The sequence below is a fragment of the Callithrix jacchus genome, chromosome 17, assembly GCF_049354715.1.
Source record: "Callithrix jacchus isolate 240 chromosome 17, calJac240_pri, whole genome shotgun sequence".
Lineage (NCBI taxonomy): Eukaryota > Metazoa > Chordata > Mammalia > Primates > Cebidae > Callithrix > Callithrix jacchus.
The window spans coordinates 26699521-26726173 of record NC_133518.1 but is presented as its reverse complement, the minus strand read 5'-3'; the positions used below and the strand labels follow the sequence as shown (position 1 = coordinate 26726173).

Below are 26653 nucleotides of genomic sequence, written 5' to 3'. Positions count from 1 at the left end.
AATGGGCAGAGGATCGGTGATTCAGTGACTGACACAGCATGTTGAGGGCTGTCAGAGCAATGACAAGACTTAAGGTTCAGGGAACCTAGGACGCCTGCGTGGTTTGAAGAGGAGGTGGTCGTTGAGCTGCATTGTAAAGAGTGAGTAGGATAGAAAGCAGAGAAGGTGCAGGATGGGAAGGAGGGAGGAGGAGAAGAGCTAATCCCGAGAGGCTGCTAGTTAATGGAAATGAAGTGAAGTGGCATGTGGGGAGTTTAGGTGTGCAAGGCAGATCACTGAAGCCTTTTTTTTCGATGTTCAGGGTTGTGATCATCATCTTTTGAGCTTCTGGAAGATATTTATGGTGGTGGTTGTCAAGATAGGATTTGAATTTTAGAAAGATGACCCTTTAAGCAGTAGGAAGGGAATGGATTGGGGGTTGAGAGGAACAAATTTGGAGGCAGGAGAATGGTTAATAGGTTGGAGCAGTGAAGCTGGAGACATGATGGGCCTTGAACTAAGGCAGTTGCAGTGAAGATGAAAAGGAGGAGGGACAGGTGCTAGTGATGCTCGCGAGGTCGAACTGACAGGTGGTCATTTGCTGGATGTGAGGTGGGGGAGAGGCCAGAGTTAAGGAAAACTCCCAGATTCCTGCCTAGGGTGGACAGTGGTGCCATTCAGCCATCAAGACCACAGGTGAGAAGGTGCAGGGTTGGGATGAAATAAGTTTAGTTTTGGTACCGCGGAGCTTGCGGTTCCCCAGATTTGTGTGAACAGGAATGTAGGTTCAAAATGTGAGAGAGGATTGCTCTGGGGAGCGATTTGGGAGCCATGAGGGAGTCAATAAGATTGCCCAGAAAGAATGTGGCGTGAGAAGATAAGAGGGCCAAGGACAGAGTCCTGGGACATACCCACTCATGGGGTGGGAGCAGGGAGAGATGCAGTCTGTGAAGCGAAAAAGGGTTTAAGAGGGAGTGAGCAACGGTGTCAAAGGCCAAGAAAGGTAGAGGGTAGGGGCTGATTGTGTCCATTTAACTTGTAACTGGCAAGTCATTGGTGTGTTTTTGAGAGCGATTTCAGTGGTCTGAAGTGGTGGGGTAGGCAGCAGCCAGGGTGTAAAGATTTGGAGTATGAAGTCAAGGTAGAAATTCCAGTAAAAATTGTAGCCTGCCCTTGCAAGAATCTAGGCTATAAAAGAAGAGAGTGTAAGAAGCCTCCAGAGGCTGCTGCTTTGATTGTCGGGTTAATGCTTTATAAAGGACTCTTTCTTAATGGGTTTTTCTACTTGCAGAGTGGAATATTCTCAGACTCTGCGATTCCTTAATTTTCTTGAAGTGGCACTTTTTGCTTTTTGTTCATGATTTAACCACTATAAGAAGGCCCAGCTACTGCTTGCTGCAGGAACAGAAGTTTGCCTTCTTATCATGGAATGCTTTTTGAGGCCATTACCTTTGAAGTTGATACATAAAACACAAACAAATCCTCAACAAAACAAAAAGTTGGGAAGTACAAATACTAAAGAGATGTAGCTTGTTTATAGGAAAGTAAAAGATAATGAGAATACATAACTTTATAAACTCAGGTTATGCTTAATTGCAAGCAATTAAAAACTTTCCCTTTTTGATTGCTTTTGAAATATGGGATAAAAAGAAAAAGTGAGAATGCCTGCAGGTTGCGTGTCCTCGAATTGCTTTGAAATGAAGTTGGTGGGTGTCAGAACAAATAAATCCCAAACAACTTGTGATTTAGTTTTATAGGCACACATTCATAAATTGGATTTTTCAGCAATTCCAGAAAAGCACACACAGGAGAAGCATTTGCAACATATTCATTTATTCCACAAAGATTTAGTGAGCACCCATATGCTCAAGCCTCTGTTAGATCTGGGGGTGAGGGAGATAAGAGGATTTAAGTAATGCCTCTCATACTTTCAGAAGGGGAGGTGTGCTAAGAGAGGTATGGAGGATGGTTCTGGGAAGAGAGGGCCTTCTGATGGGTGATCAGGGGAGGCTTTCTGGAAGAGGTGGCATTTGAGCTGTTTACTGAGAGACGACTGTTCATTCTCTTTGACTAGTTTGTTTCATGTTAACACCCTTGAGTGGTCTGTGTCTTGACACTGTTTACTTATTTGATTTTCTGATGCTCTGTTATCTGAGAGCAGCTCCTATTCTCTGCCGGCACTTTCTATGATTCCTGTGTATCCTAGGTCCTCTGTTCTTTTTCTTCACTTCTCTCTTAGAGATACCATTTCCTGAAACAGCCCTGTGTATTTGCCTACACAGTTGGCCCCAAACCCAGAGCTTGAGATCCAGTTGTCTCTGAACCTCCACCCTGCATTTCCAACTTGAGGTCTCACCAGGAGCTTATCTGAATCTGAGCTCTCTCTAACAGTACACAGTCCCCTCCCTCCTTTCCTCCCTTGCCCACCCACTGAGTGCCCACCCACTGAGTGCTAGGTGCTGGTTGATCATTCTTCTGATTCCTCTGGCTCAGAGTCTCAGAGCCATTTTTGTTATGTCTCCCTGCCAGTCATGTTTAAATAATCATTTTATTTCTGTTCATTTTTTACAATATGTTTAAAATTTTTAGTTCTCATGTCACCTTAGTCCTGCCTGTTGTCTGCATTCTTGGATCCCTGCAGTGGTCTTCTAAATATCAGTCATCTTTCTTTCCATGATTGACATCACCAGGGCTCACTGCCTGCTAGCACACTTACAATGTTGCTGGGATACCATGTTCTGTGGGTTGAAAAATGGAGTCATGAGGGAGAGAAAACAAACCTGAAATGATAAAGGAGCCCATGTGAACTGATAAGCCCTATGGGAGAGTAAGCAGTGCAGAGTGACATCTGAGGCAATTGGAGGATGCTGAGGCCACGGCCTGTGGAAGTTGGGAACATAGGCATTTGAGAAGGCTTTGTCAGGGGTTGTAGAGAGGTAGACGGCAGGCCTGTGGCAAACGTGGGAGAAGTTGGAAGCCATAAGGTGTGATGGGAGAGCCATGAGTTGAAGAGTTCAGCTGGGACTAGACTTGACAGGGCTAGCATGCCAGCGTGAGGGAGCTGAGCTTTATTCTGTAGAAGTGAAGAAGGGGAGAGTAGACAATTGGGGAGGATGGCATATATGGAAAATACTGTTTGAAAGAAAAGCTGGAGATGCTGTGAAGGAAAGGGAGGCCAATATGGAGAATATGCAGGAGTCTAAGCTGTGACGTTTTCTTTAATTCATTCAAAACATGGGGGCTGCCAGATTAAGTTTCTAAATCATGACTTTGATCATACTACACTTCTGCTGAAATGCCATTGGTGATTCCTCCCGGCATGCGAAGTGGTTCTTCAGCTGGCATTAGGAGGGCCTTGTCATCACGTCAGCCCGCCCTTCCAGCATTGTCTGCAGCTCCTCGCCTTCAGAAACCAACCAATGACTTTCACACAAATTACATTTGCTCACAGTGATCTCTCTTTCCATTTTCTCCACTGCTTGGGAAATTGTCCTGGTTGAAATTTCTCCCAGCCTTCAGTGTACTCATAGGTACTTCATGGCCCTCTCTGCCCGAGTGCTCTCAGCCCCCTTTGAAACTCCTCTAATGCTTACCGTCTGTATTGTTCATTTTGATGATCAACAATTGACATGATTGCTTCTGTAGCTGCTAAAGCTGTTAATTAGTACCCATATTGTTGGTTGTATGTTTTAATGTTTTGTTTCTCCAACAGTCTATCACCTCCTTAAGGGCTGGGATTGGGTTTGGCCCTTTTGTAGCTGGCTATAGCCATCATACTTTCATCCAATATGAAAATACTAGCCCCATTCATGGGATTTTGAACATCATAGTATTTGCTGACCTTTGGTTTTGTTTTAACCTGTCCAAACAATCAGGAAGATTACGGAAGACTCTAAGGGCCCAGGGGGATAACAGATTTGAGGATCTCAGCTTGCCCCAGGGTAAGTGATCCTTCGCTGATCACAAGGAAAGTGACGAATATCGTTTTGCCTCAAGTTGGACAGCGGATTCCTAGCTCTACTTGCAATGGGGTCCTTTTCCCAAAGGGAATAGCCTAGCTTGATCCTAGTCTCTTGAGAGAATTGTCCCTGAAAACCCAGGATATGATGTCAACTAAGTTAAACTTTTTTGATCCTAACTGTCTAGAAATAGGTTAAAAATGGATGTTTATACTTTGCTGTTAAGTAGGTCAAAAAACTGCAGAAGCAAATTAGCCTTCTATGGATCAGAGAAATAATTGGAGGAACATAGGTTAACAAGAACTTAAAGGCAGGAAATCTTTGGCTAGGAGTGTAATGTACTTGCCTTTTAGACAAAGACAGTGCATACCGAGGATTCTAGATTAGTTTTCTTTCCACCTCCCAGGTTGAAAATCTGGTGGGCATAGAGATAGTGGCTTTATGGGATGTGGGCTGGCTCTAAGCCTTTCTCTGGGGAGCCTGGTACACCAGTTCTACAGTAATGGGAAACCTTATTAATTTGTAAAGGGTGATAATTGGGACTGTAAGTCAGCTGAAACTTGCCTATATGTTATGCAAAGAAAGGGCCAGAAATAATTAATAATACAAGCCAGAGAGCTGAGAGAATGTTCAAAAGAGCAAACATTTTAAGCTTTCTCAGCTCCTACAGAACCATTTATTTATGTGGAAACAGCTGACCTGCTAATTAGAAAACATCCTTGCCTATTCATTAAACCAATTATCCTGAAGAATTCTGCTAAGCAACACTTAGTCCTGTTCTAATTATTGTGTGGCTTTGAGAGCAATAAATGTACTTTTAGAATAAAATTTTATAATGTAGACATATACATGGTTTAGTCAGACATTTCCCATAATTGGAGTGAGATAGTAAGGAGGGGTTATGCTTGTTTCTTATAAGAAGAATTTAACCACCTTCTCTTCACAGGGAGATTAGTGAATTATTAGATAATGTTATGTTTAGACCTGAGAAATCTTTGGAAATCATTATTGTCAAAAATGAGAGTTTTTTTTTTTAAGGTTATCTTTTTGGATTAACTTGGATCTTAAATAACTAAAAAAATTTCTAGGGAATAAACATCATTATGACTTAAGACGTTGATAAAGATTTTTTTTCATATACTCTGACATCATGTGTACATTTAAAAATAAAGTGAATTGGTTTTCATGCAGCCACTTTACTCTGTGTCTCCCACTTTCTCCTGCAGAGCTTTTCCTAGCGAGAACACTGGTTAAGAAACGTAGTAAAGGAACACACAGGGTCTACTCAGCGTTCTGCACATAATAGCAATTGTGTCAACAAACGAGCCGACCTCAAGTGACAAGCCGGTGCTGTCAAGGAGAACTTGGATTGGCTCTATCTAGGCTGGTGTCCAGATGGGGGCATACTTTTCAGGCTTAGGAGCATGTGCCTCGGAGGCCACTGTCTGGCTTTGAAAGCTCCATTCAACCCTCTGATTGGGCATTCTCCCACTGGGTAAGCTTGGACAAGTTACTTCAAGCCCTGTGCTTCAGTTTCCTTCTCTGTAAATGGGGGAAGCAATAGTCTCCAACACAAAAGGCTCTTGCCAGGATTAAATGAGTTACTTCGTGCAAAGGTGCTCTTTCATAGTAAGGGCTTCATCTACAGGTCCTTTCGCTCATTCATTCAGCCCTACCTATTGTACCCTGGCTATGTGCCAGACCCTGCTATGGAGACTGGTGTCGAGAGGTTAGCCATCAGGGGAGATCTCTGCCCTATTGGAGCATATACTTCAGTGGAAAGAGACAGATCATAAACAGGTAAATGAATCAACAAGTCCAGGTAGTAATAAATGTTACAAAGACAGCATATAAAGAAATGGAGTGATTGGGTTATGAGCGAGGTCAGCATTAGCTAGGGTGGGCAGGAGTGGCCTCTGAGAAGGTGACTTTTGATCTGAGGCCTGAATGACAAGAGACCAATGTCAGCTGTCCTCAAAATAAGAAAGTTTTCCTTTGTTTTGGTGGCTCTCTCCATACTCCTATATATATATATATGCACACACAGACACACACACACACATACATATATATATATATATATATATATATATTTTTTTTTTTTTTTGAGATGGAGTTTTGCTATTGTTGCCCAGGCTGGAGTGCAATGGTATGATCTCGGCTCACTGCAACCTCTGCCTCTGGGTTCAAGCGATTCTCCTGCCTCACCCGCCCGAGTAGCTGGGATTACAGGTTACTTTTGTCCATAATCTTATTTTAAGCTGTCTTACATCAATATAAAAGTGTCCTTCGCAGCAGGACACTTTCAGGAGGTCTTGAGCCCTCTCCCACTAGCACTCGTCTGCCTTGAAACAAGTTGTTGCGAGTGTTGGTGGAGCTAGTTTTCCCCAAGCTTCACCTCAGCAGGACCCAGATCCTTGCATCCCTGGGCATCTCTTGCTTCCTCCCAGCTGGATGCTTGCCCACCTTGTTCTGCCTCAGTTTCTGGAGGAGCCTGACTCTATTGTTGTCCCCCAAAAGAAAGTACAGGACTGGGTTGAGGCAGCTGCTCACACTCACCAGAGGTCTCCATATCTTGTAGGCCACACTGGCTGCCATCAAGAGCTCACAGTCCTGAGAAAGCAGAAAGCGGATGATGAGGTAGAAGGAGCGAGTGATGTGGAAGGGCACAAAACAGAGGGCGAAGAGGCCGCACACCAGTAGGATGGTCCGGATGGACTTGGCTCGGGCTGTGCTGCCTGTCCTCATGAGGTTCTCCTCTGGCTTGGTCAAGCTCCTGACCATCAGTGAATAGCACACCAAAATGACCAAGGAGGGAAAGACAAAGCCAGACAACGTCAGAGCTATGCTGTAGGCAAAAAACCGATCAAAATTCTCTGGGTTGGTTGTGTCATAGCAGATCATCTGGCCATTGATGTAATCGGTGTGGGAGAAGGCCAGTGTGGGCAGCAGCTGGAGGACCACCAGGGCCCAGGTGGCACCGGTGCCCAGCCAGGCATGCCTGCGGGTCCGGTAGGGCAGGGAACGCAGCGGGTGGCACACACCTAGGAAGCGGTGCACAGAGATGCAGGTCAGCAACAGGATGCTGCCGTAAAGGTTGGTGTAGAACAGGAAGCGCACCAGCTTGCACAGCAGATCTCCAAAGGGCCACCTGTCATCTAGTGAGTAGGTGATGATGAGGAAGGGCAATGTCAGCACGTAAAGCAGGTCGGCCACCATCAGGTTCACCAGATAGATGGTGGCACAGCTCCAGCGCTTGGTTTGGCACCAAGAGAGCCACAAGACAGTGCCATTGAGGGGCAGCCCTAGGATAAATATGATGCTGTAGGTTATGGAGAGGTAGACTTGCTTGTACTTCTCTGAGAACTGACATAGACCTTGTTCCTGTGAAGTGTTCATGTCCAGCTTCTCCATGTCCCAGGAGGCTCTCCCGAGGAGCAGAACTCCACGACAGCTCCTTCTTCGGCTTCCCCTGGAAGGAAACAAAATGGACAGCATAGCATCATGACCTCAGCCTGGCGTCAGCCTCTGCCTCAGCCTGGCATTCAACTTTGTCTGCCCAAGTCTAGTCAGAGGCTTTGTTTGAGAGAGACCAACTCCAGGAAAATAGAGTATTAACCAAGTGCCAAACAGTCTTTCAAAGCTGGGCTTCTAGACTTACCAGGTCCAAAGGGCTGGCCTCACATGGACTTGTATGTTCTCTGCTCTAGGCTGGGTTGTGATAGGAATGGTCATAGGATGGCACTGTGATTTAAACAGGGTACTCAGAACCTCCAGCTCTGTGGCTCCTCCTCCTGCTAGAATCCTTTGCATAGAGTCAGGAAATCTCAAGGGGGAGATATTCTAGCCAGAGAAGCTGGTATATTCCCAGGGGCCAAAACTGCCCACAAGTTGGTCCTAACCACACACAGCATAGTAGAGTAGAAAGTGATCCTTGGGGATTAGAGAGGATTAGGAAAAGCACAGGTTTTGCCTACAGTCTCTGTTGGAGGATTTGGATTTGTATCTCTTTCAGGATTTCTTAACCGGGTATTTGAATACTGGGGCTGATTTGCTTATTAACCATCTTAGCATCCGAGCAGCCAAGAAAACAAATCTAAGCCATGAAGCCAGGTGCAGCTTCTTCCTTAATCCTTCCTTGCTGACAAAGTAGATGCAACAGGTGGGCCCAAGTAGTTAAGGAAGCCGCGTGCGGAGCGTGAAGGGGAGCCAGCGTGTCGGCCAGCCAATCAGCATGGAGCCACAGGAACAGACGTTTAATTCTAGGGCTTCACATTCGAAGCTAAACATTTAGAAAGACAGGTTAAAACAAAGGAAGAGAAAAAGGCATAAGTTAGGTAATTTTGGGATAAATTGAGTGTTGCCTGCAGACTATAATATAGAGAGAACCAAAGAAACAGAGACTTCATTCACTCAATCAGCAAACGTTGATTGAGCATTTGTTGAGTCAGGCCCTGGGGACATGAAGATGAATAAGACACAGCTCGCTTTTCAGGAATTCGCAGTCTGGTGGGGAAGACATAAATGGAAATGGCTAATTGTAATATGATGTGAAAAATGGCCAAGAAAGTGCTGTGAAAATCAGCAGGATGCAGCCAATTCTTTCCTGAGGAAATTGAGTGCAGGCTTCTTAGAATACGCAGCCCTTGAGCTGCTTGGGAGAAGAAACGTGAGCTTGTCAGCAGAGATGGGTGGGCGGCACTGCGCAGGCTGAACTGCACACCCGTGGGAATGGAAGCCAAAAGGGCACAGTGTGTCCAGGGAGGGCAGGAGAGTCAGCAGCTGTAAGGAGGCTGCCTTTAGCAGGATGGTGATGGGATAAGGCTGCCGTGTTGGTTAGTTTCAGGTGTCTTCTTGACTGGGTTAAGGGAGACTCAGGTACCTGGTAGCGCATTCTTTTTGCATATACCTTTGAAGGTGTTTCTGACAGATTAGCGTGTGAGTCAGTGGATTGAGTAAGGAATATCCACCCTCACCCAGTGTGAGCGGGCACCATCCAATCAGATTGAGGGCCTGGATAGAAAAAAAAAAAAAAAAAAAAGCAGAGGAAAAACGAATTCATTCTTTCTACTGGAGTTGGGACACCCTTCTCCTGCCCTTGGACGTCAGAACTCCAGGTTCACTGGCCTTTGTTCTCCGGAACTTGCACCATCTGCACTCGGTTCTCGGGCCTCCAGCCTCAGACAGTTACACCACTGGCTCCCCCGATTCTCTGAGGCCTTTGGACTCCAAATGTGCCACACCACCGGCATCCCTGCTTCCCCACTGGCAGACAGCATATCCTTGGACCTCTTGGCCCCATAACTGCTCAAGCCAACTCCCGTAACAGATCTCCTCTCCTGTATCTGTATAGGAGACATAGGTGGCAACATGGACCTGGGCCTGGAACAGAGAGAGACTGCTCAGACCAGTGTGGGGCTGTTGCCGTACATGCAGGTGAGAGATGACCAGTATCCCAAGCAAGGCCGTTCGGGGTGGATGCAGAGCAGGAGACGCTGCTGAGGCAGGAGTGACAGGCCTCATTAGATGTGAGGCATGAGCCAGATGAGTTGAGGGTGTCTCTGAGCTCTACAGTGTTGGGGACTGTGTGGGTGGTGAGGGCCTGAGAGAGCACGAGGCTGAGGGCTGGCGTTCTGAGGTTGTGGGGGATGGTGTCTCTCCATGCCTCAGCCTGCTGAGGGGCTCACCATCCTGCTCCCTGGCTTTAACATCTGGAGAGCAAAGCTTTTATGGCTGGGTAAGAAAGCCATTTTCATTCATTTTGTACCTTGTAATTTGTTCATGCTGTGGGGCTGGAAAATGCTTAGTCATTTCTAGTGAAGCTGCCTTCCCACCTCAGTGTCGGCTCTCGGAGGGAAGCCAAGGCAGGAATCCAGCCATGATTTAGCACTGGCTTCAGTCTGGCAGTTGACACACGATCTTACTTACTCCTTAGAACAATGTTGTGAGCAAAACATTATTACCTCTGTTTTATGATGAGGAAATTGAGAGTCAGAGAACCTTCTAGGGCCCATTAGGACCCTTAGTCTAGCAGGCAGTACACTGATCTGGCCACAGGCTAATGCCCTTCAAAGGACTGGTTTGGGTAGTGAGAAGTGCTCATATCCTGCCTCTGCCAGGGACCAGTATGCCCTTTAAAGTACTCACCTTATCTCTGAGTCACGATTTCCTCAGCTGTAAAATGAGACAGTCCCTTTCTGGGGAGACTGCTGTGAGAATTACCTAGAAGAGAGGCAGGTGCCCCACAGGGCTGCCACAAGGGAGAGAACCAACACATTTTCTTTTCCCATCTCTTCTCTCTCCCTGTTTTAGAGACAGTGTACTCTGGAGCTCTTTGGTTTATGTGGCTGGGTGGGAGGGCAGGTATGGCTTTGCTATCCCAGGACTAGACAGAGTCAGTTTATTGTTGTCTGTTACTGTTTATGAACCCAGTTTTGTCCACCACCAATTCATATGCTGAAGCCCTAACCCCGGCGTGACTGTATTTGGAGTAAGAAAGTAATTACGGTTAAATGAGTCATAAGGAGGGGCCTAGTCAGATATCATTAGGGCTCTCATAAAAAGGGACACTGGCTGGGCACAGCAGCTCACGCCTGTAATCCTGCACTTAGGGAGGCCGAGGTGGGACGATCATTTGAGGTCAGGAGTTTGAGACCAGCCTGGCCAACATGATGAAACCGCATTGCTACTAAAAATACAAAAATTAGCCGGGTGTGGTGGCATGTGCCTGTAATCCTAGCTACTCAGGAGGCTGAGGCAGGAGAATCACTTTAACCAGGAGACAGAGGTTGCAGTGAGCCAAGATCATTGCACTCTAGCCTGGGAGACAGAGTGACACTCCATTTCAGGAAAAAAAAAAAAAAAAAAAAAAAAGGGACACCAAAAAGCTTGCTCTCTCTCTGCCTGTAAACACATGGACTTAAATCTGTGAATTGGCCAGGCACGGTGGCTCATGCCTGTAATCCCAGCACTTTGGGAGGCCGAGGCGGGTGGATCATGAGGTCAAGAGATCGAGACCATCTTGTTCAACATGGTGAGACCCCGTCTCTACTAAAGATACAAAAAATTAGCTGGGCATGGTGGCGCGTGCCTGTAATCCCAGCTACTCGGGAGGCTGAGGCAGGAGAATTGCCTGAACCCAGGAGGCGGAGGTTGCGGTGAGCCGAGATCACGCCATTGCACTCCAGCCTGGGTCACAAGAGCGAAACTCCGTCTCAAAAAAAAAAAAAAAAAAAAATCTGTGAATTGACTTTAGCATTTAATATTTTATCTCCATCTGGAGAACTTCTTGAGCAAGTGAAGTCATTTGATGGAGTCTCATAAATGTCTTCAGACAATAGAAGTTTGTTTTACAAGTTTTTAAAGATAACGATTCATATGTACAATTCTTAATTTGCAAAGATGAACTAAAGGCTTATTTACATCACAGCATAATTATTTGATTTTTTAACAGGTTTATATGAGGGGGTGTCCCCTGGGTACAATTAATTAGGTGGTGGATTAAAGTAGCAGGTGGTTTATTTTGAATTAATTTTCCAATGTGCTTCAAATCCACCAGATAACTTGATGTTATTTGGCCACCTGACCACTAGGTGGCAATGAAGACCCACAGACAGGTTACAATCCCTCCCAACCCGCCCCACCCCCCACCGCCCCTCCACCTCAAAAATGGAAGTCAGAATTACGGTTGGGCTCCTGTCCAGATATAGCAGCTGTGAAAGAGAAATAATTCATTGCGGACATATAAAAAAAATCCCACCAATCAAACAATCTCCTATTGGTCTGTTGTCTACAGTTACTATGTTAGGTTCAAACAAAGAAGTGGAGTGCAGCCAGCTGAAAGCTGCCTGTTGAAATGATTCTTCAAACCATCCCGTGAGATAGGCATGGCAGGCACTGTTCCCCCATTTTACAGCTAAGAAAACTGAGGTTCAGAGAGTTTAAGTAGAAGTCATGTCTATAGTGATTTGGGGAAAGTGTGGACTTTTTACAACGCAGACACTTAGCAAGTTCTCAGATTTCCAGGGAATGTTTTCTTACCTGCTTGTCCCTCCAGTGCTTCTCACCACCTGGAAAAAGAAAGATGTGGAAATAAAATAGCAAGTCATCTCTCAAGTCACTAGATATAGCACCTCTGTCATGGACAGAGCCCTAGCTCAAAAAGCATGATCTGGAGATACTAAAAAGAAAGATAACAATATATAATATTAAAAAAAAAACTGCCAAGAGTGAGACCCCTCTCCCATCCAGGTATTAACCCGGCCAAACCCTGCTTGGCTTCTGAGATCAGGCGCATTTACAGCTCTGGCTGTAGACACATAGCAACCCTACACTCAATTTAACACACACCTTGAGTCTGATCATAAAAGGCATTAATGTTAGCGTTTCAATAATTTTGTATTCTATTTTTACAATGCAGGCTTACACTTTCTCTCTACTTGGGCTCCTCTTCTATGTTTGAATTGCCCTGAAGTATGGCAATCCAAGGGTTTTTATTTTTTCACAATGACAGCAAATCAGGTTCTTTAAATAATTTAGAAGACTTTCTAGAGACAGCGAGTACTTAATTTTAATAATTTGTATAGCAGCTTGCACAGTTTTGTTTTCTGTTTACAAGGATCTGACACGATTGGCATCTTCAATTTTGTGTAAACGGGGAGTGAAACGTTGTATTGTCTCAGCAGAGTAGGTGGCTGCTGTGAAATCAATGTTACTCTGTCTGGAAAAATAATTGCTACCTTTCTCTTTTTAATCCACCCGTACATTTGTGTGGTACCACAAATTGGCTCTGAAATCGGAATTTTTAACCTCAATTAATGACGTGGTAAAAATAGCTGTAGTTATATTGTCTTGTGATTGTGAAAGCCCATCACTGCCTCTGGGCTCGGGACCCTGAAAGGGGATCTTCAAGAAACCTTTTTCCTTTTACTTACATTTAGCATCAAAGATCTTTAAATGCATCATGACTGAGTCTTTCCTGAGTGCTGTGTATGAAGAAATGTAGAAAGCTGATTTGGTTTGGGGCAAGATAGGAGATCAGTGGCAGAGCCTGGGGCTCCAGGAGTTGTGGCAAAGTTGCCTCAGGCATCTGCAGAGTAGGGGCTAAATCCCAGGACCCCTCCTTTGATCTGGTCTTACCCTCAGGCAGCAGGTTCCCTTGACAGGCTGCCTAGAAAATGCTGCTTACCCTTGTGGGGAAGAATTCACAGCAGCTCTGGAAACTCAACATGTTGGGGAGGAGGAAGAACGACGCTGTCTTAGCCTGAGCCACTCAGAAAGCAGAGCCAGGGCTGAATGGGCTACCATTTCATGGGAGAGTGCAATCCCAGGGAGCAGGAATGAGGGATGGGGGAATGACCTGTTGAAGGAGGGAGAACCAAATGTGAGGATTTGAAGATGCCTCGTTGAGTTTGCCCGAACCCAAGGCAACTGAATGTCCAGTCCCAAGGGACTGTCCTCTGAGAATTTGAAATCTGAATCTCCTGTGTCTCAGGAATCGACTGTGCCTCATACCCTCAGGCACAGGAGAGGGAAGGATTTATCTAGTAGCTCCTGTCACCTACTGGCCAGGTCCGTGCTCCCTGGATGAGCTTCAATGCTGTTCTTTCTGCAGGGGCTTGGAGAAAGACAGTTCTCCAAAGGGGGTTGTAACAGCAGGTGCATAGCACATCCTGTGAGAACAGAAGAGGATCAGAAAGAGAAGACACAAGAGAGAGGATTTCTGTTTTCACGAAACCCTATTTTACTTTTGCCCATTGAAGTATTAAACCCTCCCTCCCCACATAGTCCTGGGTACCTCTGCATGGGATATGAAGTGTTCGTGCTGTATCTGGCCCTGGATACTTTCATGGGAAGTGATTTTTCCAGGTTCTTTTTAGTAATTTTTCTTCTATAGAGTTGTCTATCTTTTGGTCATTGTTTTCTGGGAGTTTTAAAAATCTATTTTGGGTAAAAGTCTTTTCAGTTACATGTCACAATAATTTTTCCTACTCTGTGCCTTACCTTTTTTCTGGCTTAAATGTATATACATATGATTTTTTTTGAGGAATAGAAGTTCTTAATTTTAATATAGTCCAAATTATCAATTTTTCTTTTATGGTCCTTTTTGTATCTGGTTTAAGAATCTTTCTCTACCTTGGGGTCATAAAGATATCTGTGTTACCATAGGAAAGGCTTTTCCCTTTAGATCAAATTGATTTGGCTCACTAAAGGGTTTAGTGTTTGTGTGTGTGTCTTCTCTGTGTGTGTGTAAGAAAAACAGAGAAACCTGCTCAGATTTGCATATTGAAAAAATATCACTATGCTCTTTGGAGAGCAGGGAGCATTGGGAGATAAATTAGGAGGTGATTGCTCTAGTCTGGAAGATAGATGAGGAATAGGTGGGTATGCAGGGGGCTAACGAACATGACTTGGTGATGAATTAAATATATGGGTGAGGGAGGGCTTACGGACTAATTCTAGCAACTCTTCTGCTGCTGCAAACCGATGCCTTCACCTTTCTTGTGTTTGTTTTTTTCATTGCTTTTTTCTATTCACTTCCTATTTCTTCCTTGCCTCTCCTGACTGTAACTTTCCTCTGAGCATCCTTTAGCTTCTGCTTCTGTTGCAAATTATTAACTCTGCAGGTAGAATCGAAGAAATTTTCCAAGACACTGATTGGCCCAAGTAGTCAACCTTAATTCTGGTTGGGTAGGACAGCACAGCCAGGCCTCTTAGCCAGGCAGTAGGTCAGCAGACATATTGACTGGCTGAGTGGCCCCTTCATTATGGCCAGGGGCTGGTGGGATGGGGCTCATGGAATTAATAAGCAGTGCACACTTGATGGATGAATATTTAGGGTTGGTCTGTCTGCAGAGTCTGTCAGAAACAGTGCTCCTCTCAGAAGGGGGCTGGAGTAACAGGTGCATGGCATGTCCTGTGAGTATAGAAGAGCAGCAGAAAGAGAAAATACACTCGAGAGAGCAAATCGTCTTTTTCACTTCATGTTTTTAAATAACGTCTAAATTATGAGCTTACTTTCCGAAACACATACTTAGAAATTTCTCATGACTCTAAAACAAATATGAATAGCAAATGTAATACTTGAAGCTGGTCTCCAACACAGAGTGTTTCATTTATTAATAGTATGCCAGTCAGACCTTGGCTCTGAGATATTTTGTTCATGCATAAACCATACATTTGAATTGACAGTACTGTTAATGATGGAACACAGTTATATATGTTTATGGTAAAAGAGCAAAGTGTGTATTTTTGAACCTGATTATACACAAGACACATTAAAAACAGTAGTTTTAGAAAATGAATAAAACCCTTGATTTTCTGTTCAGTAAAACATGTCAATGGGAAGGTCTCTGAAAGCCTTAGGGTAAAATATGAGGGGAAGGTATGGAGTTACAAGGGGTTTCATTTAAACACAAGGCTCATGTATTAATATTTTCATTGATTTATTTTCCTGCCAATAAGTTCTGACATAAATATGGTGATCTATAATGTATCGACCATAAAAGTCAACATTATTTTTAAAGCTGACTCGGGGAAATAAAACCTCATTGTTAATGCTGATATATACGGTATGTAATCCTGTTGAAAAATTAACCTCTCTTGTCCTGCTCCCGGTTGAACTAAATAAGAGGTAAGCACACTGATAGCCACTGACCTTTTGTGCATGTTTTGCTCTATGGCCAGTGTCTGGTTTGCAATGGGATTGGCCCATGGTGTCAAGTAAAGGGCAGCGCATATTCAACCCTCTTCAGAGAAGACTCTGCCAAGAATGACAGCTGATCAGCAAACATCTTTGCCTTTTAGAGGATCAAAAGGCCTGTTAAACTCTTCTGGACACATAACATGGATCCCATAACCTGTATCTTTGGTTAACGGTGAGAGCAATGACAAGAGAAGAGGTGGCACAGAGGCCCCAGCACAGAGAGGAGATGTGGAAAAAAGCATCAGCTGTGGGTGCTCACAGAGAAGAGCCTGAGTCTAGGATGCCAGAGGCAAGGGCTGCGCACCCTGTCTTCTGCACAAACTAACCACAACAGTCACACAGGCTTCAATGAAATAATCACTACGAAACGAAAAGTGAGCCAAAGAGAATTTAATTTAGTGAATAGGAAAAAATGCTAATGAGACCTGGTGGGGGTCTGGATGACCTATCTTCCTACTCAGTTTCAGGACAGTATAAGTTTGGTGAAAATAGGAAAATACTGAGAATTTTATTTTATTTTATTTTATTTTGAGACGGAGTCTCACTCTGTCACCTAGGCTGGAGTGCAGTGGTGCAGTCTTGGCTTATTGCAACCTCTGCTGCCCGGGTTCAAGCGATTCTTGTGCCTCAGCCTCCCAGTAGCAGGGATTGCAGGTGGGTGCCACCATGCCTGGCTAATTTTTGTATTTTTAGTAGAGATGGGGTTTCGCCATGCTGGTCAGGCTGATCTTGAACTCCTGACCTCAGATGATCCATCTGCCTCAGGCTCCCAAAGTGCTGGGATTACAGGTGTGAGCCACTGTGCCTGGCCAATACTGAAAATTTTATTTTAGGGGCCCCTGGGTGCCAGGCAGATGTAGTCACTTGATACTTGAAGAAACTGTTAAACCCAAGAGGTTAAGTAAGTAGTCCATGGTCAAATAGCTGGTTAGTGGCTGAGCCATGTCTGCAGCCAGCTATCCCTGGTTCTCTGTCTAGGGCTCTTTCTACTCCACATTATCCCTTAGAAGCCATGACTGCACAGCCATGACTGTGCACATACATGGAGGGTATTCCACAGGACCACTTGAATCTGGCTTCTGGTCCACCCCTGCACTGCAACTGGCCTTGTCAAGGCTCCCTGTGGCCTCCATGTTGGCAAATTCTGTGGAAACTTTACTGTCTCATTGAGACTTCTAATCAGTATATGCCGCAGTTGAGCACTCTTTGAAGCAGTCTCTTCTCTTGCTTTCTCCATTAGTTAGGGTTTTCTTGCCGGTGGGGAAAACCCATGCCAAAGGCAACCAAGCAAAATGATAATCCATTGTCTCATATACTCAAGCTAAGCTGTCCTGCTGAGGGTGGCTTTAGGTATGGTCTGATGCCAGAGCTCAGATAGTGTTGCCCGGAATGCGTTTTCTCTGTTTCTTGGCTCCACTTTCTCCAGATTGGTTACATTCTCATACATACTCTAGTCTCCCCTCGTGGTGACAAGATGGCTGCCATCGACTCTGCTCTCATTAACTTATGTGCCAATCCAGCAAGAAAAATTCTACCTCAGCCAGGAAGTCCTGAGATGAGTACACACTGGTCCTATTATCTTGTCTTAAGCTCCGTGTTCATCCCTGAAGCAACTGCTGTGGCCAGGGTGATGGAATACGTTGATTGGTCAAGGCTTTAGTGAAATTCTTCATCCCTAGGATTCATGGAAGAATTAGTTTCACCCAAATCTCGTGTAATTAGAGTGAGACAAAGGCAGTTCCCCTAAAACATATTTGGGTTTCTGTTACCACAAGAAAGGGGCTGAATACTGGGAAGCAAACACAACAAATGCCCATAATTTCTCTGACATCACACTTTCCTGTTATACCTCCTACCTCACTCTCTCAGTCTTGCTCATGGTATCATCCTCCTCAACTGGCCTCTGGTGTTGGAATTCCTCTGGCTTCAATTTCGAGCCTTCTTTCCTCACCACATGTCTATACTTGTCCCCAAGGCAATTTCATCCAGTGCATTGTGAGAGAAGAAGATTATCATAGCCCAAAGCACTTTGAGTTAACCTTGGCTAAGGTTATAGTTGAAATTGTAGACCATATAATTTAATGGGAAATCGTGAGAGGAAAAAAGACTGTTGACACAAGTATATTTGAGAATGTGAAGCACTGAGCTATTCCTTATCTGCTGCTCCAAAGATAAGGAACACAGTTGAGGGATATTTACAAATAGTCACCATAATGTTACAAAGAATAAAGTGTATTGGCTAGATGGGCTAAAAGTTCTGTTAAGGTTAGATCTCTATATACTTGCTCTTCTCATTGTGAAATTGAATTTTTGGCTGATTTATTTGCTGGGAAGGTAAAGAGATTTCCTGGGATATTTCCCTTATTTCTTAAAGTGGTTTATTGTAATCATCTATGGAATATTATCTTTAATCATGAGGCTATGGTTACTGCAAAATAACCATTTTTTGGGGGGGAATTGTGGGGAATTGCATTTACTCCCTTTGTGTGTGTTATAAGACTTTGTATATATGAGAGTATGTCTAAGGTAGGAGATTGGATTCATGTACTTAGGCCGCCATATGCCCACCAGCACTGCTAATGACAGCAGTGACATTATTCCTTAACTTTTTCCACATAAATTCATATACCTAATTTATAGTCAGAAACCATTAAGCCCCTTTGTTTTAGTTTTCTTGTTATAGGTTTGAGAGAAAGAAACGTGTGAGTCTAGAACAATTTTTTTTTTTTGAGATGGAGTTTTGCTCTTGTTGCCCAGGGAGTGCAATGGCACTGCAACCTCTGCCTCCTAGGTTCAAGAGATTCTCCTGCCTCAGCCTCCCAAGTTGTTGGGATTACAGGCGTGTACCACCACACTCGTCTAATTTTGTATTTTTTTTTAGTAGGGACAGGTTTTCTCCATGTTGGTCAGGCTGGTCTCTAATTCCCAACCTCAGGTGATCCACCCACCCTGGCCTCCTGAAGTGCTGGGATTACAGGCACGCGCTACCGCACCCAGCCTCAAGAAGAACAATTTCTAAATAGTGTGGGAAACTTCCTTTCTTCACACCATTGATGTCTTGACAACCCCTAACTTACATCCACAACCCTGTTCTGTCCTCTGAGCTCCAGACTCATATGAAATTGCCTGCTTAGCACTACCTGGATACTTTACAGATTTCACTGACCTACTGTGATCACAAGTGAACTTCTATTTCCTCTTTCTTTCCTCCCACCAAATTTGCCACTCTCCTCAACATTCTTCATCATTTCAGTAAATGGCACTCTTATGTATCAAGTCATTCAAGCAAAAATCCTAGAAATCATTCTCTGTTCTTCTCTTTTCCCTTCTCTAACATCAGTCCATTACAAAGTCCTTTCAAATATTGGTTAAACAGTCCGCTTCTGTTCACTCACTGTATCACCTTGGTCTTTGCCACTGTGACCTCTTGCATGGCCCACTTCAATCATGCCCTTCACTGCTCACCGTGCCTCCTCTCATGCTTCCTGCACAGCAGCAAGGCTCATAGGAATGAGGCACAAGTCAGACCATGTGCCCTCTAAACTTCCTATTGTTCTCTGGAATAAAATCCAAACGTCTTCCCATGGACTACAGGGTTCTGTGTTGTCTTGTCCTTGCCTGCCACATTCCAACCTTGTCTTGTCCACTCTGCTTCTCTGCTTTTTAGTTGTGGGGACATACCTACACCAGCTGCCTGCAGTATATTTGGAGAATTATTTATCAGTTGGAAACAGCGCACACGCACACACACACACACACACACACTCTCACTCTGTCTCTCTCTCTGTCTCTCTCTCTCTCTCTCTATCTCTATCTCCACCCTTTTTGGTATAGTCAAGGCCCAGAAACTTTTGAAAAAGAGGATGTCCACACAAGATGGGAGCAGATGAAACGTATTTTCATAGAGCTTTTTGCTTACTGCCAATTCCTCATTGAGATGTCTGTGCTGAATTGAATAAGTCTTGCTGGTTCTAAGAAACAGCCAGATCTTTGGTGTACTCCAAATCTTTTTTACGTAAGACACACATGAAGACTTATCTTAACATTCTGTGTACTGTGCTTTTACACTTACCTGCTTTGAACCAAATTCAGCACCAGCAAAGCCATGTCCTTATTGGAGGAGAGTCAACATTCAATTATGTAGGAAAAATATTTCTGCCTCTAGCTTTCCAGAATTTATTTAAAAAAATTTTTAGTAGCTTTTGGGGGTACGAGTGGTTGTTGGTTACACGGATGAATTGTATAGTGATGAAGTCTGAGAGTTTAGTGCCCCCATCACTTGAGTAGTGTACATTGTACCCAATATGTAGTTTTTTAATCCCTCCCCCCACCTCCCTTCTGAGTTTCCAAAGTACCTTGTCACTCTGTATGCCTTTGTGTACCCATAGCTTAACTCCCACTTATAAGTGAGCACATACAGTACTTGGTTTTCCATTCCTGAGTTATTTAACTTAGAATAATGCCTCTAGCTCCATTCAAATTGCTACAAAAATATTATTTAATTCCTTTTATGGCTTGGTAGTATTTGAAGGTGTATATATATCACAGTTTCTTCACATATTGGTTGATGGACACTTAGGTTGGTTCCATATCTTTACAGTTATGAATTGTGCTGCAATAAGTACACATGTGCAGGTATCTTTTTGATATATTTACTTCTTTTCCTTTGGGTAGATACCCAGTAGTAGGATTGCTGGATCAAAAGGTAAACCTACTTTTAGTTCTTTAGGAAATCTCCATCTCTTTTCCATAGAGGTTGTGCTAATTTACACTCCCACTAGCAGCGTACAGGAACGCTTATGGTGTTCCTTTTCTTTTCTTTTTTGACTTTTTAATATTTTGACTTTTTGCTCTTACAGGAATAAAGTAGTTTTAATTTGCATTTCTCTGATGAATAGTGATGTTGAACATTTTTCCATACATTTGTTGACCATATATATATATATATATATATATATATATATATATATATATCTTCTTTTGAGAAATGTCTATTCATGTCCTTTGTCCACTTTTTTGTTTGGATTATTTTATTTATTTTTTGCTGATTTGTTTGTGTTTCTTTTAGCTTCTGGGTATTAGTCCTTTGTCAGTTGTAGTTTGCAAATATTTTCTCCTATTCTGTGGGTTGCCTGTTTACTCTCATGATTATTTTTTTTACTGTACAGAAGCTTTTTAGTTTAATCACGTCTCATTTATATATTTTTGTTTTTGTTGCATTTGCTTTTGGGGTATTCATGACTTCTTTGCCTAGGCCAGTGTCCAGAAGAGTTTCTCTTACATTATTTTCTAGAATTGTTATGGTTTCAGTCCTTAGATTTAAATCTTTGACTTATCTTGAGTTGATTTTTGCATTGGTGAGAAATAGGGATCTAGTTTTATTCTCCTACATGTTGCTAGCCAGTTTTCCAAGCACCATTTATTAAATAGGATGTCCTTTCTCCAATGTATATTTCTGTATGCTTTGTTGAAGAAGTATTTGGTTATTTCTGGGTTCTTAATTCTGTTCCATTGGTCTATGTATCTACTTTTATACCAGTACCATGCTGTTTTGGTAATTATAGCCTTGTAGTATAATTGGAAGTCTGATCATGTGTTACATCCAGATTTATTTTTTTCTTAGGATTGCCTTGGTTACTTGGACTCCTTTTTGGTTTCATATGAATTTGAGGATTTAAAAATTTCTAATTCTGTGAAAAATGATGTTGGAATTCACTCAGGGTGGCTGAAAAAATATTAGCGAAATAGTCTCAAACCTTTTGGAAGGCTGAAAGGTTTTAATGGAACAGGCTGAAAGCAGCCTGTTCATTACATTAGAACTTTAAGTCATAGGATAAAAGATTAGGGAGAATAAAAGCTTCCCCAGTGAAGTCTGTTTACCCCACATTCCTTTGTCTCTGCTCTAAATGTTTGCTCAGGTAAACTTTGTGCTGGATGGTCCTCTCAGGTGGAGATTGAAGGAGAATTACCCATTAATGGTGTTTATTGTGGGCCCGGAACCAACAGCTTTTATCATTTGCAAAACTGCTCTTTTAACCATGTTAATTATCCACAAGCATGTTGACTTAGAACCTCTGTTATTAAATCTATACTGAATAAATATGAGGAGGTGCAGGGAATTGTGGTTGATTAGCTGCAGTCACCCTTGGAAAGCAGTTGACAGCCATCCCTAGCCCACTAGAAATCACTGTACTAGGTGTGAGAATGCATTCATTCGTCCATTGTTGAGTCAGGTTCTGCAGGACAGACCTCCACAGGTGGTGGTCGACATCTCAGGTGGTGACCCCGATATGATAAACATGTTAGATGGTGACCCTGATGTGGTCGACATCTCAGGTGGTGACCCCGATATGATAAACATGTTAGATGGTGACCCTGATGTGATCGAGGTCTCAGGTGGTGACCCTGATGTGATCGAGGTCTCAGGTGGTGATACTCACCACAGCTGTTGCCCAAATAGGGAATCACCACCATGACTGATGCCACATTAACAGGAATTACATTGAATCTGTAGATTGCTTTGGGCAGTATGATCATTTTTACAATATTGATTCTTCCAATCCATGAGCATGGAATGTGTTTCCATTTGTTTGTGTCATCTATGATTTCTTTCAGCAGTGTTTTGTAGGTTCTCCTTGTAGAGATCTTTCACCTACTTGGTTAATTATATTCCTATGTATTTTATTTTACTGTTTACATATGTTGTAAAAGGGCTTGTGTTCTTGACTTGATTCTCAGCTTGGTCATTGTTGGTGTATAGCAGTGCTACTGATTTGTACATTGATTTTCTAACTTGAGACTTTACTGAATTTGTTTACCAAATCTAGGAGTCTTTTGGAAGAGTCTTCAGGGCTTTCTGGGTATACGATCATATTTTCAGTGAACAGCAATAGTTTGACTTCCTCTTTTCCAACTTGGATGCCCTTCATTTCCTAATTGCTCTGGCTAGGTCTTCCAGTCCTTTGTTGAATAGAAATGGTGAAAGTGGGCATCCTTATCTTCTTCCAATTCTCATGGGGAATGCTTTCAACTCTTCCCCATTCCATATGGTGTTGGCTGTGGGTTTGTCATAGATAGCTTTTATTATTTTGAGGTAAGTCCTTTCTATGCCTAGTTCCTTGAGGATTTTTGGTCATAAAAGAATGCTGGTTTTTAATAAATGCTTTCTCTGGATCTGTTGAGATGATCACATGGTTTGTTTTTAATTCTGTTTATGTGATGTATCACATCACATAATGTATATACATTGACGTGTGTATGTTAAACTATCCCTGCATCCCTGGGATCAAACTCACTTGATAATGGTGTATTATCATTTTAATGTGCTGTTGGATTTGGCTAGCTAGTATCTTCTTGAGAACTTTTGCATCTATATTCATCAGGGATATTGGTCTGCAGTTTTCTTTTTTGTTATGTCCTTTCCTGGTTTTGGCATCAGGGTGATATTAGCTTCATAGAATGAATTAGGGAGGATTCCCTCTTTCTCAATCTTTTGGAATAGTTTTAGTAGGATCGGTACCGGTTCTTTGAAAGTCTGGTAGAATTCAAATCTATCTGGTCCTGGGTTTTTTTGTTGTTGGCAGTTTTATATATATTATTATTACTAATTCAGCCCTACTACTTCTTATTGGTCTGTTCAGGGTTTCTTCCTGACTTAATCTAGGAGGATTGTATGTTTTCAGGATTTATCTATTTCCTCTAGATTTTCAAGTTTGTATGCATAAAGGTGTTCATAGTAGTCTCAAATGATCTTCTGTGTTTCTGTAACATCAGTTGTAATGTCTCCATTTTTATTTCTGATTAATCTTATTTGAATCTTCTCTCTTCTTTTCTTGGTTAATCTAGCTAACAATCTATCAGTTTTGTTTATTTTTTCAAAGAGCCAACTTTTTGTTTCATTGATTTTTACATTTTTCTTGTTTCAAGTTCATTTAGTTCTGCATTTCTCTCTCTCTCTCTCTCTCTCTCTCTCTCTGTGTGTGTGTGTGTGTGTGTGTGTGGTGTGTGTGTGTGTGTGTGTGTGAGAGAGAGAGAGAGAGAGAGAGAGAGAGAGAGACCCGCTGTGTTGCCCAGGCTGCAGTGTAGTGGCACGTGATCTCAGCTCACTGTAACCTCCACCTCCTGGGTTCAAGCAATTCTTCTGCCTCAGCCTCCTGAGTAGCTGGGACTACAGGCCCATGCCACCATGCCCAGCTAATTTTTTGTATTTTAGTAGAGACGGGGGTTTACCCTGTTACCCAGGCTGGTCGTGCACTCCTGAGCTCAGGCAATCTGTCCGTCTCAGCCTCCCAAAGTGCTGGAATTATAGGCGTGAGCCACCACTCCCAGCCTTTTTAAAAAATTTGAGATGGAGTCTTGCTCTGTTGCCCAGGCTGGAGTGCAGTGGTACAATCTCAGCTCACTGCAACCTCCGCCTCGGGGGTTCAAGGGATTCTCCTGCCTCAGCCTCCTGAGTAGCTGGGATTACAGGCATGCACCACCATGCCCAGTTAATTTTTGTATTTTTAGTAGAGATGGGTTTCACCATGTTGATCAGGCTGCTCTCAAACTCGTGATCCACGTGCCTCAGCCTCCCAAAGTGTTGGGATTACAGGCGTGAACCACATTTTTTGTAGGGCTGATCTGGTAGTGACAAATTCCCTCAGCATTTGTTTGTTTGAAAATGCCTTTATTTCTCCTTCATCTATGAAACTTATTTTTGCTGGTTGTAAAATTTTTGGCTGACAATTACTCTGTTTAAGGAGGCTGAAGATGAGATCTCAGTCCCAGAAGGTTTGTAAGATTTTTGCTAAGAAGTCTGCTGTTATTCGAATATTTTTTCTTTATAAGTTACCTGATGATTTTGTTTCACTGCTCTTATAATTCTTTCCTTCATGTTGTTTTAGATAGCTTGATGGTTATGCCTTCATGATGTCCTTTTTGCAATTTATCTCCCAGTTCTTTGGGCTTCTCATATTTGGATATCTGAGTTTCTATCTAGCAAGGCCAGGAAATTTGTTTTCAATCATTCTTTCAAGTAAGTTTCCCAAACTTTATGCTTTCTCTTCTCCTTCAGGAACACCAATTATTCTTAGGTTTGGCCTTTTTACAAAGTCCCATGTTTATTGGACACTTTGTTCATGTCTTTTTTAAAAAAATTTTTGTCTGATTGGGTTAATTTGAAAGCCTTGTCTTTGAACTCTAACATTCTTTCCTCTACTTGTTCTAGTCTATTGTTAACACTCTCCACTGCATTTTTTTTTTTAATTTTTTATTGGATTTTAGGTTTTGGGGTACATGAGCAGAACATGCAAGACAGCTGCGAAGGTACACACATGGCAGTGTGCTTTGCTTTTCTTCTCCCCTTCACCCACATTTGGCATTTCTCCCCAGGCTATCCCTCCCCACCTCCCCCTCCCACTGGCCCTCCCCTTTTCCCCCCAATAGACCCCAGTGTTTAGTACGCCCCTTTCTGTGTCCATGTGTTCTCTTTTTTCATTGCCCACCTATGAGTGAGAATATGCGGTGTTTCATTTTCTGTTCTTGTGTCAGTTTGCTGAGGATGATGTTCTCCAGATTCATCCATGTCCCTACAAACGACACAAACTCATCATTTCTGATTGCTGCATAATATTCCATGGTGTATATGTGCCACATTTTTCCAATCCAGTCTATTATCAATGGGCATTTTGGTTGATTCCAGGTCTTTGCTATTGTAAACAGTGCTGCAATGAACATTCGTGTACATGTGTCCTTATAGTAGAACGATTTATAGTCTTTTGGATATATACCCAGTAATGGGATTGCTGGGTCAAATGGAATTTCTATTTCTAAGGCCTTGAGGAATCGCCACACTGTCTTCCACAATGGTTGAACTAATTTACACTCCCACCAACAGTGTAAAAGTGTTCCTTTTTCTCCACATCCTCTCCAGGATCTGTTGTCTCCAGATTTTTTAATGATTGCCATTCTAACTGGCGTGAGATGGTATCTCAACGTGGTTTTGATTTGCATCTCTCTGATGACCAGTGACGATGAGCATTTTTTCATATGATTGTTGGCCTCATATGTGTCTTCTTTCGTAAAGTATATGTTCATATCCTTTGCCCACTTTTGAATGGGCTTGTTTGTTTTTTTCCTGTAAATCTGTTTGAGTTCTTTGTAAATTCTGGATATCAGCCCTTTGTCAGATGAGTAGACTGCGAAAATTTTTTCCCATTCTGTTGGTTGCCGATCCACTCTAGTGACTGTTTCTTTTGCCATGCAGAAGCTGTGGAGTTTCATTAGGTCCCATTTGTCTATTTTGGCTTTTGTTGCCACTGCTTTTGGTGTTTTGTTCATGAAGACCTTGCCTACTCCTATGTCCTGGATAGTTTTGCCTAGATTTCCTTCTAGGGTTTTTATGGTGCCAGGTCTTATGTTTAAGTCTTTAATCCATCTGGAGTTAATTTTAGTGTAAAGTGTCAGGAAGGGGTCCAGTTTCTGCTTTCTGCACATGGCTAGCCAGTTTTCCCAACACCATTTGTTAAACATGGAATCCTTTCCCCATTCCATGTTTTGGTCAGGTTTATCAAAGATTGTATAGTTGTATGTATGTTGTGTTGCCTCCGGTGCCTCTGTTTTGTTCCATTGGTCTATATCTCTGTTTTGGTACCAGTACCATGCTGTTTTGATTACTGTAGCCTTGTAGTATAGTTTGAAATCCGGTAGTGTGATGCCCCCCGCGGTGTTCTTTTTGCTTAGAATTGACTTGGCTATGCGGGCTCTCTTTTGGTTCCATATGAAGTTCATGGTGGTTTTTTCCAGTTCTGTGAAGAAAGTCAATGGTAGCTTGATGGGGATAGCGTTGATTCTGTAAATTACTTTGGGCAGTATAGCCATTTTCACGATATTAATTCTTCCTAACCATGAACATGGAATATTTCTCTATCTGTTTGTGTCCTCTCTGATTTCGTTGAGCAGTGGTTTGTAGTTCTCCTTGAAGAGGTCTCTTACGTTCCTTGTGAGTTGTATTCCAAGGTATTTTATTCTT

General features: G+C 42.9%; 2 protein-coding genes across 2 annotated transcripts in view; one reads left to right on the top strand and one right to left on the bottom strand.

The window, feature by feature from the left end:
- Nucleotides 1-6034: 6034 nt before the first annotated feature.
- LOC108588767 (P2Y purinoceptor 3-like) lies at nucleotides 6035-8342 on the bottom strand. The gene has a single exon (XM_035278795.2). It carries the CDS (start codon nucleotides 7434-7436, stop codon nucleotides 6333-6335), a length of 1104 nt encoding a protein of 367 aa, XP_035134686.2. The 5' UTR covers nucleotides 7437-8342; the 3' UTR covers nucleotides 6035-6332.
- A 750-nt stretch (nucleotides 8343-9092) lies between these two features.
- The window catches only part of IQCJ (IQ motif containing J), a 444695-nt gene continuing 427134 nt past the window's right edge, over nucleotides 9093-26653 (top strand). The window contains exon 1 of the mRNA XM_078353954.1: nucleotides 9093-9374. Within this exon, the coding sequence (XP_078210080.1) occupies nucleotides 9309-9374 (66 nt within the window). The 5' untranslated portion in view covers nucleotides 9093-9308. The remainder of the gene's footprint in view (nucleotides 9375-26653) is intronic.

Excerpts from the sequence above, each read along its gene's own strand:
- LOC108588767 (XM_035278795.2), bottom strand. The coding sequence starts at position 7,436 with ATGCTGTCCATTTTGTTTCCTTCCAGGGGAAGCCGAAGAAGGAGCTGT.